Below are 13,110 nucleotides of genomic sequence, written 5' to 3'. Positions count from 1 at the left end.
GTCATGTCTACATAGTTCTCGAACCCGTAGGGTCCGCACGCTTAACGTTTCGATGACAGTTATATTATGAGTTTATATGTTCTGATGTACCGAAGGTTGTTCGGAGTCCCGGATGTGATCACGGACATGACGAGGAGTCTCGAAATGGTCGAGACATGAAGATTGATATATTGGATGACTATATTCGGACACCGGAACTGTTCCGGGGGTTATCGGATATATACCGGAGTACCGGGGGGTTACCGGAACCGCCCCGGAGGCTATTGGGCCTCATGGGCCCAATTGGTGGAAGAGGAGAGGCGGCCGAGGGGCAGCCGCGCGCCCCTCCCCCCCAAGTCCGAATTGGACAAGGAGGGGGCGGCGCCCCCCCCCCCCTTTCCTTTCCCCCTTCTCCTTCCCTCTCCTCTCCTAGTCCAACAAGGAAGGGAGGGAGTCCTACTCCCGGTGGGAGTAGGACTCCTCCTGGCGCGCCTCCTCCTGGCAGGCCGCACCTCCCCCCTTGCTCCTTTATATACGGGGGCAGGGGGCACCCCATAGACACAACAATTGATCTCTTGATCTCTTAGCCGTGTTCGGTGCCCCCCTCCACCATAATCCAGCTCAATAATATCGTAGCGGTGCTTAGGCGAAGCCCTGCGTCGGTAGAACATCATCATCGTCACCACGCCGTCGTGCTGACGGAACTCTCCCTCAAAGCTTGGCTGGATCGGAGTTTGAGGGACGTCATCGAGCTGAACGTGTGCTGAACTCGGAGGTGCCGTGCGGTTCGGTACTTGATCGGTCGGATCGTGAAGACGTACGACTACATCAACCGCGTTGTGCTAACGCTTCCGCTTTCGGTCTACGAGGGTACGTGGACAACACTCTCCCCTCTCGTTGCTATGCATCACCATGATCTTGCGTGTGCGTAGGAATTTTTTTGAAATTACTACGTTCCCCAACAGTGGCAGGAGTTTCTCTCAAAAGAAGTGAGTGGGAGGAAAGTAGAACTTGATGAGGTAACTGTACCTACTCCCTTATTGGAAAGTAGTTCATCACAGAAATCTGTTCCTGTGACGCCTACACCAATTAGTGAGGAAGTTAATGATGATGATCATGGAACTTCAGATCAAGTTGTTACTGAACGTCGTAGGTCAACCAGAGTAAGATCCGCACCAGAGTGGTACGGTAATCCTGTTCTGGAGGTTATGTTACTAGACCATGACGAACCTACGAACTATGAAGAAGCGATGGTGAGCCCAGGTTCCGCAAAATGGCTTGAGGCCATGAAATCTGAGATGGGATCCATGTATGAGAACAAAGTGTGGACTTTGGTTGACTTGGCCGATGATCGGCAAGCAATTTAGAATAAATGGATCTTCAAGAAGAAGACTGACGCTGACGGTAATGTTACTGTCTACAAAGCTAGAATTGTCGCAAAAGTTTTTCGACAAGTTCAAGGTGTTGACTACGATGAGAGTTTCTCACACGTATCTATGCTTAAGTCTGTCCGAATCATGTTAGCAATTGCCGCATTTTATGAAATCTGGCAAATGGATAAACAAAACTGCATTCTTTAATGGATTTATTAAAGAAGAGTTGTATATGATGCAACCAGAAGGTTTTGTCAATCCTAAAAGTGCTAACAAAATATGCAAGCTCCAGCGATCCATCTATGGACTAGTGCAAGCATCTCGGAGTTGGAATATACGCTTTGATAAGTTGATCAAAGCATATAGTTTTATACAGACTTGCGGTGAAGCCTGCATTTACAAGAAAGTGAGTGGGAGCACTACAGCATTTCTGATAAGTATATGTGAATGCCATATTGTTGATCGGAAATAATGTAGAATTATTCTGCAAAGCATAAAGGAGTGTTTCAAAGGAGTTTTTCAAAGAAAGACCTCGGTGAAGCTACTTACATGTTGAGCATCAAGATCTATAGAGATAGATCAAGACACTTGATAAGTTTTTTTTTCAATGAGTACGTACCTTGACAGGATTTTGAAATAGTTCAAAATGGAACAGTCAAAGAAAGAGTTCTCGCCTGTGTTACAAGGTGTGAAGTTGAGTAAAGACTCAAAACCCGACCACGACAGAAAAATAGAAAGAGAATGAAGAGTCATTCCCTATGCCTCAGTCATAGGTTCTATCAAGTATGCTATGCTGAGTACAGACCTATTGTGTACCTCACCATAAGTTTGGCAAGGGAGTACAATAGTGATCTAGGAGTAGATCACTGAACAACGGTCAAAATTATCCTTAGCGGAATAAGGATATATTTCTCGGTTATGGAGGTGATAAGGAGTTCATCGTAAAGAGTTACGTCGATGCAAGCTTTGACACCGATCTGGATGACTCTAAGTCACAATCCAGATACATATCGAAAAGTGGGAGCAATTAGCTAAAGTAGCTCCGTGTAGAGCAATGTAAACATAGAAATTTGCAAAATACTTACGGATCTGAATGTGACAGACACGTTGACTAAAATTATCTCACAAGCAAAAACATGATCACACCTTAGTACTCTTTGGGTGTTAATCACATAGCGATGCGAACTAGATTACTGACTCTAGTAAACCCTTTGGGTGTTGGTCACATGTCGATGTGAACTATGGGTGTTAACCACATAAAGATGTGAAGCATTGATGTTAAATCACATAGCGATGTGAACTAGATTATTGACTCTAGTGCAAGTGGGAGACTGAAGGAAATATGCCCTAGAGGCAATAATAAAGTTATTATTTATTTCCTTATATCATGATAAATGTTTATTATTCATGCTAGAATTGTATTAACCGGAAACTTAGTACATGTGTGAATACATAGACAAACAGAGTGTCACTAGTATGCCTCTACTTGACTAGCTCGTTGATCAAAGATGGTTATGTTTCCTAGCCATAGACATGAGTTGTCATTTGATTAACGGGATCACATCATTAGGAGAATGATGTGATTGACTTGACCCATTCCGTTAGCTTAGCACTTGATCGTTTAGTATTCTGCTATTGCTTTCTTCATGACTTATACATGTTCCTATGACTATGAGATTATGCAACTCCCGTTTACCGGAGGAACACTTTGTGTGCTACCAAACGTCACAACGTAACTGGGTGATTATAAAGGTGCTCTATAGGTGTTTCCGAAGGTACTTGTTGAGTTGGCGTATTTCGAGATTAGGATTTGTCACTCCGATTGTCGGAGAGGTATCTCTGGGCCCACTCGGTAATGCACATCACTATAAGCCTTGCAAGCATTGTAACTAATGAGTTAGTTGCGGGATGATGTATTACGGAACGAGTAAAGAGACTTGCCGGTAACGAGATTGAACTAGGTATTGAGATACCGACGATCGAATCTCGGGCAAGTGACATACCGATGACAAAGGGAACAACGTATGTTGTTGTGCGGTCTAACCGATAAAGATCTTCTTAGAATATGTGGGAGCCAATATGAGCATCCAGGTTCCGCTATTGGTTATTGACCGGAGACGTGTCTCGGTCATGTCTACATAGTTCTCGAACCCGTAGGGTCCGCACGCTTAACGTTTCGATGATAGTTATATTATGAGTTTATATGTTCTGATGTACCGAAGGTTGTTCGGAGTCCCGGATGTGATCACGGACATGACGAGGAGTCTCGAAATGGTCGAGACATGAAGATTGATATATTGGATGACTATATTCGGACACCGGAACGGTTCCAGGGGTTATCGGATATATAGCGGAGTACCGGGGGTTACCGGAACCCCCCGGAGGCTATTGGGCCTCATGGGCCCAATTGGTGGAAGAGGAGAGGCGGCCAAGGGGCAGCCGCGCGCCCCTCCCCCCCCCCCCCAAGTCCGAATTGGACAAGGAGGGGGGCGGCGCCCCCCCTTTCCTTTCCCCCTCTCTCCTTCCCTCTCCTCTCCTAGTCCAACAAGGAAGGGAGGGAGTCCTACTCCCGGTGGGAGTAGGACTCCTCCTGGCGCGCCTCCTCCTGGCCGGCCGCACCTCCCCCCTTGCTCCTTTATGTACGGGGGCAGGGGGCACCCCATAGACACAACAATTGATCTCTTGATCTCTTAGCCGTGTGCGGTGCCCCCCTCCACCATAATCCACCTCGATAATATCGTAGCGGTGCTTAGGCGAAGCCCTGCGTCGGTAGAACATCATCATCGTCACCACGCCGTCGTGCTGACGGAACTCTCCCTCAAAGCTTGGCTAGATCGGAGTTCGAGGGACGTCATCGAGCTGAACGTGTGCTGAACTCAGAGGTGCCGTGCGTTCGGTACTTGATCGGTCGGATCGTGAAGACGTACGACTACATCAACCGCGTTGTGCTAACGCTTCCGCTTTCGGTCTACGAGGGTACGTGGACAACACTCTAACCTCTCGTTGCTATGCATCACCATGATCTTGCGTGTGCGTAGGAATTTTTTTGAAATTACTACGTTCCCCAACACTACAGCCCTAGACGCCGTCTCGAGGTTGGTTGGGTACTCGGTGTTCGCGCTCACCTATGCGAAGAGGACCCTAGTAGAAACCCAGAAGGCTCTACAATACGCCAAGAGCGTTGAAGGATCTCCCGATGTCGTGAGGGTAGCCACGGTGCGGCAAAGCTGCTGCAGAGGGTGCGCGAGGAGCCGTCGAGGCTGCCGAGACAGCTTTTGAAATTGCCAAGTCTGCCCTAAGCTATGGTCAAGAAGTTGATTGGAGACGAGGACAAATCTTCACAGAGCTGAGCTTAATTTCAAGTTGCTATGATGGAGCTGAACTTTTGTTTGTCAACTATTTATGCACTACCATAATGTGGTATCTATGATTCGATGCTCTGAATGTAGTTTCTACGTTTTTATGAAAATTCCTATATGACTTTGCTATATGCAGATGGACAACTTGTTGTTAGCTTGTTTATTGACTATGGTAAAATGTGCTTCTCCTAATCTATGATACATCGTAATGCAAATGATCAAATATGTAAATTCTTGCTGGTTATATGTATAGTGGTGGCGGGAAGCCTAGGTTGTCGGCCCCAACTACAACATCTAGCCATGGCAGGCGGGCAGTTTGACCGCCACAACTACAACATCTAGCTGTGGTGGGCGAGTGGAGATGCCCGCCACTGGAGATGCTCTACCAGTGGCGGGCGGGCGCTCGCCACTGATAGGGTACTAGCAGTGGCAGGAGGTCTATGACGGGTGCCCCTGGGAAGCTTGCCCGCCACTGCTAGCCTTTTTGCGCTTGTCACTGCTAGGCATTCTTGCAGTACTGCTTGCTCATCATTGAGGAGAGGGGAGGGGCGGGAACAACGGTGAGCGGAGAGGAGAGAAGTGAGGCGACATGGTGCGGGTAGGAGAGCAGATCCGTTTTGTCAGACACCAAGGCCCTCCTTAAATAGCCGAGGAAGCAGGACTGACGCCGCTTCAATGCGACGCAGCAGCCGGAGTAAGCTTCTCGGTCGCCGTGTCTGCGTTGATGCGGCGCCAACCTCTCGTCCGGTCACGTCTCTGTGACAGACATCGTCCAGCCATGTCCGCTCTGAAGCGGTTGACCGACACGAGTGCACCGCAAATCGTTCAAGAGCGGATGCGCCACAATGAGTTTGGGTGAGACCGCGTTGTGAGACACCGTACGTGGTACAACTCCAAACGCTCACAAACCTCTTCAGGTCTAGTGCCGGTTTGCGAGAATTCGGACACTCGTACTCATCCGCAGATGTATGTTTTGGATGGTAAAAATGATTCGAACGCCACGGTCCACGCATTTGCGAGCAATCTGCAGCACTAAAAGGCTTTCAAAGGAAGGTGTATTTCTGGCCGATTATTTTCTCCAAGCATTTTCCAACTTCTTTTACTCTGGCCACACTTTGACTTGAGCGTAGGACGACTCTGACAGGCGAGGCGTGCACAACGTTGACTGGACCGCCGGGCCTGGACCCACCTGCGCACCCTCCCTCCCGTGCCCGTGGGCCGTCCCACTGCTCGCCCGCCGCCCGCCGCCCTTCCGTGCCCGAAGGCAGGCTCACGATGCGCAAGGCGAGATCCCCGGAGACGGGCCGGAGGGCAACCGACCACGCCCACCGGTGCGCTCGTGCTCCGCTTCGGGACCTGCTGCCGCGGCGTGGCGCGTGGCGGCCGGTGACTTCGCCCCGGCTGCTACGCCGCGCCTCCTCGTTGCCGGCGGCCCGCGGGACCGGAACCACGCCTCTCCGCGCAGCCCCTCCCTTGGGTTTCTGTCTGGTAGTAGTTTCCTCCCCATCCCCGTCCTCCATTTCGATTTTATTTCCAGACTATCCATCCACGAAGGAACCCCGCAATCCGACCTTGCTCTTACCGATTAGATTGCGCATTATATGTCCAACCTTGCTGATAAAGTGTCGCAGCATTAGAAGTGAGAAATACTGTAGTTCATTCATGCGCACCGTGGAAAATTGAAGTCAAATGGCTAACTAACAGCATACAGTATCTTATCTTACTAGATAAAGTTTACATCATGGATTTCCCCTTACCTAATACAAACTCGTAATAATGTAGTGGGGGTGAAAGGGGAAAACAGCATGGCACACACAACAACTTCAGTGCCTTCAGATCGAAAGTAATATTACAGATAATTTGTCCAAAACAGCATGACAACACACAACAACTTCAGTACTTTCAGATCAAAAGTAATATAGAGAGATGAACGGTTGTAGGCATAGAGACAAACTGTCGCAGGTATCATTTTGTGCTTCGGGTGGAGATTATACCCTACTACGCCCCTTGCATCCTAAGGCTCTCAAGAAAGTTCCGGTGCTTGTTGTCCAGATTGCTTGTGAGATAGTCGAGGAAGTCATTAAAACTGCTCGCGGTGTACTTTTCAGGATTCTGCTCATTCACGAGCTCTCTGGCGCTGGAGACCTTCTCATGCATTGCGAAACCATTAATGCTAGCCATGGAGATCCTTGCCTCTTCAGGATTCAGAACAGCTCGGTGCACAACAGTCTTGATTTTGCCATTGCTCAGGACTTCCATGTGGTCTCCTACGTGGACATGCAATGCATGTGGGAGTGGCTGGACCACTTTCCAGCTGTTGCTGTTGCGGTCGACGACCTCCAGGCCTCGACAACTTGTGAACAAGATGGTAAGGAATCCATAGTCGGAATGCGGCGCCAGCCCTATCGCTGTATCACCTTCTGATTCTTTCGGGTAGCAATTCACTGACATTAGCTGCAGTCCTTGCTCAAATTTCTCATGCTGGTAATCCTTGCCCAATCCTAGGCCTTCTAGTATGGCTTCCATTAGTTGCAAGGCCACCCTCCTTACTTCAGTAGCAAAATTTCCCATATACTCCCTGTTTTTAATACATGAACAAAAGAGTTATGTCAGACATTACACAATTAGTGCTGTAGTTCAGGATTGCAAGAAGATTTATAGAAAGTATTTTGCCTGTAGATTGGGGGTTTTTCCGGCCAATATTGTACCCATTCACTCAGGGGATGGGCATAATGCTTTAGGTATGCCCGTGACATACTAATGCCGTCCTTTGAGCTGGTGTCATATCTAACAGGCCGTCGGAGGTCGTCTGATGCAAACTCTTCCTTTGTCTCACTTGGCAGTTTGAAGAAATCTGAAGCTGCGTCAACAGCTCCATCCATGACAGATTGACTGATCCCATGGTTTATAATCTGCAAAATGGAGATAGGCAAGTAAGCTTTCTTTGTTCCCTTGCACCTGCTTGTTAGTAGAGACAGAGTGCCCAAGCAGGGTTCATGAAAGGCCATACCTTAACTCTAGCGTAGCTACATAGCCTTAAGTTCTCCTCTAATGTTTTACAATTTTAGTAGTGGTCCTTGAGAACCTTGATATTGCTTATATTTTAGAGTTGAAGCTGGAAACATTTTATATGCACAGAAGGCACCCCCTGTATAAATGATTTGTAATTTCTCGTACTGAGAGGTCACCCTGTCAGAGAACACGCCTTAGTAATACTGTTTGCTGCCTTGCTATGTCCACAAGTACCCATAGCATAATGTTGTTAAAACCAGCCATTTAAGCCGACCCTGGCTCCCTGTTGCTCTAAAGCCAGACATTTATATCGAGTAGGCTTAGGCCCTGTTACAGATTTACAACTACAAAGAATGAAGGAAACTGAGATGCTTGAACATACATGTTGTGTAGATACTTCAGAATATCTTTTCTAAATTTTATGAAGACTAAATTACAGATCAAAACTTCACAAGTGCACTCAATACTGAAATGTTACATCATAAAAAAAGATTAAGAATGTAACAGGAGAAGGGATTATCTACAACCGTCAAGTGCTAAAATGACCTTCAATGTAGTACTGATGTCATTGCGGTGATAACTGAAGGACGAAATGGGGACTGAACTTATTAGCTTCATGTTATTTGTCAGTTTCCATTTAACCAAGTGACAAAATGTAGCTGGTCCTCTGCGTATCGTACAGTTTTTGCCACTCCCTGTTGCCTCATACAGTCACGTGATGTGTTCTAGCATACTTTATATAGACTGTTTACACAGCTCATACTCTTCATTTTGGGGGCCAAAAGGAGGATGGAGCTCATCAAACTATTTAGCTGAGCATAGTCAGTTTGCTCCTAAGCTACGGTGCGTGTACTAGTACTAACATACAATGCTATCACAGCTAGCCGCGGGATTTCGAAGGTCGTCATAGCTCCTAATTTTCCTGTAGTCACTCTTTTGCAGTGGTTCTTCAACTACAAATTTAGTTTGGTTTCCTTGTTTATCTGCCTGTATGGTCGTCTTCTGTGGTCAGCATTGTGGACACAAGTGGCAACGTTATCCATTGCAGTTTGGAAAAGATACATGCCAAGGCAAAGGCAGAAAAGAAAAAGACACGAAGGCGTGGCAAGGTTATCAAGGAGTATACCTGGAAGTATCCTAGATCACGGCATGCTTTGGTGATATCTTCAACCACGCAAGCTCGTATCGCTGGATCAAGGTTGAGATGACCCAGGTTGATCACTGGCATTGGCGGCGGGTGGAGGTCATCAGACGGGAGCTGCTCCTGAGGGACAGTCCTTGAGTCATCAGACATGTTGACTTAGTACTGTACAAGCACCAGAGTCCAATTGCAGTATCTCACTTTACTCAGAATAGAAACAGGATGAAGTGTTCCTCTGTGGTGCAGCATCTACTTATAGGCAGCTTCATTCCAGGTAACGCAGAAAACCACTCTTTTGCATCGCTCTTCAGATATAGCGGTATTGGTATCTTACATGGTCTGATCCTTCTCACTTGGACAGTGCCTGCTCATTCCAAATAAGTGGTCAAGCCATTCATGTCCATGCGTGCATGCACTTGGCAATATATATATAATTATCTGTCTATGGGAAGCTCCTACGCGGGGCCTACGTCGGGAACAGGAAGAGCCCGACAAAATGTGAATATTCATTCATGTCGCCCGTGTGCCGCCGCATAGCAAATTGGGAATATCTTAATACCGCGCTCTGGGCCACTCATTCGCTCTTTCGTCACACATGCTCCATCGTCCTGGTATGCAACTGGCTGTTGTTTAGGACACAATTATGAAGTTGTGTCTTGGCCTATATATTTCTTGCTCCTGGTATGCAACTGGTTTTTGTTTAGGGCACAATAATGAAGGTATCTCTCGGACACAAGTTGTTTCTGCCAATGTTTCTGGTGCTGTCCAGGGTGTTGCTTCATGGAGAGGCTGGATGGATTCCCTCATTGGAAACTTCGGCTATCCCTGCAGTGTCAGCAAATTGGGAGTATCTTAATCCTACGTTCCATGCCGCCTACTTCTTTCCTTTGTTCCTGTTATGCAACTGGTGTTTGTTTAGGAGACACAGCAATAATAAAAATATCTTACTGATGCAACTTGTTTCTGCCCATTTTTTCGCTGCTGTCCTATCCAGTGGGTGATCATGAAGGCTGGAATCCCAGACGCAGCCTGGGGCTACTCGTTAAAACCCTTTGGATGGTCCCCAAAAAAGTTCAGTTTTGTCGGTTCCCACAGGGCGACGCCTCTCATGTCCTGTCACGCAATTTTCACCCCGCTTACGCGTGCGGCGCAGCTGGGATTTTCTTAGGTGCAGCGGCGATGATGTTGTATGGCAAGTGGTCTTCGCTGCTGGTGGTTCGGGTGCAGCCTGACCAGGAGGGGCTCATGGAGACTGTGGAGTGCTGCTGCTGCTGATCTGAATGGAAGCTTGGCTTAGTTAATTGGTGCAGTTGCAGTCGGCGAAAAGGGCTATTTTTGGTGGTTCTCGTAGGCTGCCATGTTATATACTTTTGTGATAGCAGATAGCTTGGCCAGAGAGGGTGGACGCGGATGAGCCGCGTCTTTGCTTGGTTTTGGATAAGAGCCATCATCCCTACCACTACTCTCGGCGTGTAGCAGGTACATGTGAGCATTGAGGAACTTCCTCTCCTGCTTCTTTTTTTACCTGGTGAAGATGAGCTGCAAGTGCTGTGTTGCCTCTCGCTCCATCCGCGTCCTCTGCGACGAAAGTGTTTCGTTGCCTCTCACTCTATCCGCATCCTCTGCGACGGTGCCAGGAAAGGACGCCACACCGGGGGTTGTCCACTTGTCTTGGCACGAAAACTTTGGCCGTTTATGAAAATTTGGGCCATGTGCAGTAGTTTGTATCTGTTGGTGTTGGTGTTGGTGCTTAGTCTCGTCGCGATCCTCTCGTATCTTAATTTTGGTTTGCCTTGTATTTCAATTCGGTTGTTTTTATCAAGAACATAGTTGCATCTTAATTCTAGTTCCCCCAATTGGTGCCCTCGGTGATTTTTATCTACAAGCACTATCTAACATGCAAGCAAAAAATGTGTGTGTGGCTCCGATACATATACAAGTGAGCGTGTGAGCAGTAGAGGTGTGTGTGTCTCCACGATCCACGCAAGGTTGAATCATGCTTTGCTTTCGTAGCGGCGGTCAAATTGGGGTTGGTGCCTTGCAACTGGTTCCAGAGAGATGGTTGTTGCCTGCTGCCTTCTTGGACAAGTTTTTCTTTTATGAGCGCTAGAGGGACGAGCTAGATACCTTTTATATATGACAGGTGCTAGAGAATAGAAATTGCATACTTTTTGCGTTGGATCATCCGATGAAGTGGATGCATACATATACCCTCAAGTGGCAGTTTCCTTGTGGTGTAATGTGTAGGTTGTAGAGCATTTTTTCTTCCAATTTGGATACTGATTTCTTCTTCAATAAAACCATCCGCTTTCTTCTGAATCTAGTATACCAATTTATATCCCATAATGTTTTTGGAGCCGGTGTAAGGATAGAACCCATGTTTGATTTTGGTCTAGGGCATCTTGTTTTTTCCTAGTCCCAAGGAAAGGACTAGAGACATAGCTTACTCTCTTATTAAGTAGTAGTAAGTAAAGAGAGTTGAACCAATTCCATATGACCTTCACATCCACTCCAAGCACAACTTGCACCCTGATGAACGTCTGCAGCTTTGTCGAGCTCAGCAGAGAATTGAACTCGGTGGTTTTCAATGACCCCGCCAACAAGATATTGTGGATCCTAGAGCCCTCGGGCAAGTTCTCTATCAAGTCGATGTATGCCAAACCATCGCCCGGTCTTACTATTACACATGTTAAACAATTCTGGAAAGCGCCGATTCCTCTTAAATTTAGGACCCTCTTATCTGGCGACTGTTCGCTGCGAGGGGGTGGCATTTGCGAATGTTTTGATGAAATTTTTAGTTGTGTGTGAGGTGGCAGTTTCTTCAGACCGACATGACATTTTCTGCCCCCCCTCCCCACCCCCAACAACTAAAATTGTCAGAAAAAATGTTCGAACTGCCAACCTCTCCCAGCGAACTGTCAAGCTTGGAGAAATCGACTCCCAGTGGCGGCCAATATCCTGGTTAGGCAGGGCCCTAGCGATGGCAAATGTGTCCTATGTGGCCTTGAGTAAAATGTTGACCACATCCTCTTCAACTGCCATCCATCCAAGGGAGCTGTGCCCGTCAAGGACTGTGGTGTACGTGGAACCCTTCCTCTTGCGTCGATCCGACTACCATAGTATCCTCCCCAGTAGGAACGCAACAATGTATAGTGTGGCGTCTTATCGCGGTTCAATCCTAGGCACTTTGGCTTTATCCGCAACAAGGATGCTATCGAGAAAGTGATCCAAGCCAACCTGCTGATTACTTGTTCAGATCGGTGTCCTTTTTTAGCTTTGGATGCCGTTGGCCAAGCTGAAGGACAGAGCACTGCGGCGACAACATTGACCAAGGTTAGACAGATCCATCGAAAAGACTTTCAATTTGCTTTATAGATAATGCATCGATCATCATATGACCCGATACAAACATACCCACCAGAACACACACAAGCACACACACACACACCCAAGGTTGGAACCATAGAAGTTGAAAAATGGCAACACCACCCGATACAACTCCAAGCAAATGTCATTCGATAATAAGCATCACTATGGATTCAATGGAGCCCTCAATCGTGAACAAGCCATCGCGAAGAGAGGATGCCAAAACGCGACAAGAAATGGGCTCCAAAGTGGTGCCTTCAAGATGGACACGACATTCGAGGCACCGCCACCGCCCAATCCAAAGGATCACGATATACGCCCTCAACGGACAGCGGTGCCGACCGACATCTACCCTACCATTGTGACGTCCGGATAATTAGACTACAGTAATCCCACGTTAACGATGCCACGTCACCCCGGTTACTATTGTTAATCTCGCGTAGTTCAAAACCAATTCAAATTTAAATTTGAAGTTTAAGTCGAACGATAAAAGTTTTCAAACATTAAAACAAAAATGTTCGGTTTGTGCCAAATATTACATAGTTAATTATGGAGAAGAAAACACATGTTTAGAAAATGCGTAAATATTTTAAATTGAAATAAACAGAAAAGAAAATAAATAAAAGAAAAAGAAAATACAAAACAGAAAACAAAAAAATAAAACTGAGAAAAGGCCCCCTGGCCGACTGGGCCTCGGCCCAGCTGGCCACTTGGCTAGCCAGGCCGGCCCAACCGGCGCCCCACTCCTTCTCCATAATCCCCCCCCCCACTCCACTGGTCAACGCCACCGACACCCCACACTCCCCCGAAAATATTTCCCACCTCTCCCCCGATTGGATCGGGATCGAGAGGAGGAGGCCGCCGCTCGCTGCCCGAACAC

At 47.3% G+C, this 13,110-nt stretch overlaps 1 protein-coding gene and 1 long non-coding RNA gene across 5 annotated transcripts; one reads left to right on the top strand and one right to left on the bottom strand.

Moving 5' to 3' along the window:
• Nucleotides 1-5,794: 5,794 nt before the first annotated feature.
• LOC123055062 (uncharacterized) lies at nucleotides 5,795-10,727 on the top strand. Of its 4 annotated transcripts, none has more exons than XR_006426500.1 (5): nucleotides 5,795-6,202; nucleotides 6,820-7,079; nucleotides 7,391-7,452; nucleotides 7,555-9,138; nucleotides 9,226-10,727. It is a non-coding gene; the product is annotated as an uncharacterized lncRNA (long non-coding RNA). The 4 variants fall into 4 exon arrangements; XR_006426498.1 differs by having other exon boundaries at nucleotides 5,796-6,199; nucleotides 9,226-10,726; XR_006426499.1 differs by lacking the exon at nucleotides 7,391-7,452 and having other exon boundaries at nucleotides 5,796-6,202; nucleotides 9,226-10,726.
• Nucleotides 6,270-9,117, bottom strand: LOC123055061 (flavanone 3-dioxygenase 3). Its single transcript, XM_044478971.1, has 3 exons — nucleotides 8,850-9,117; nucleotides 7,343-7,623; nucleotides 6,270-7,289 (listed from the first exon to the last, which is right to left on the bottom strand). The coding sequence occupies exons 1-3, from the start codon at nucleotides 9,015-9,017 to the stop codon at nucleotides 6,710-6,712; spliced, it is 1,029 nt and encodes a 342-aa protein (XP_044334906.1). The 5' UTR covers nucleotides 9,018-9,117; the 3' UTR covers nucleotides 6,270-6,709.
• Nucleotides 10,728-13,110: the final 2,383 nt, after the last annotated feature.

This window comes from Triticum aestivum, chromosome 2D, assembly GCF_018294505.1.
Source record: "Triticum aestivum cultivar Chinese Spring chromosome 2D, IWGSC CS RefSeq v2.1, whole genome shotgun sequence".
Taxonomy (NCBI): domain Eukaryota; kingdom Viridiplantae; phylum Streptophyta; class Magnoliopsida; order Poales; family Poaceae; genus Triticum; species Triticum aestivum.
This window is presented reverse-complemented; position numbering and strand designations above follow the sequence as displayed.

Coding starts and splice junctions, on each gene's coding strand:
- LOC123055061 (XM_044478971.1), bottom strand. CDS start 9,017: ATGTCTGATGACTCAAGGACTGTCCCTCAGGAGCAGCTCCCGTCTGAT. Junction 7,624..8,849: donor GTGATCTAGGATACTTCCAG/GTATACTCCTTG, acceptor TCCATTTTGCAG/ATTATAAACCATGGGATCAG. Junction 7,290..7,342: donor TCTTGCAATCCTGAACTACA/GCACTAATTGTG, acceptor TATTAAAAACAG/GGAGTATATGGGAAATTTTG.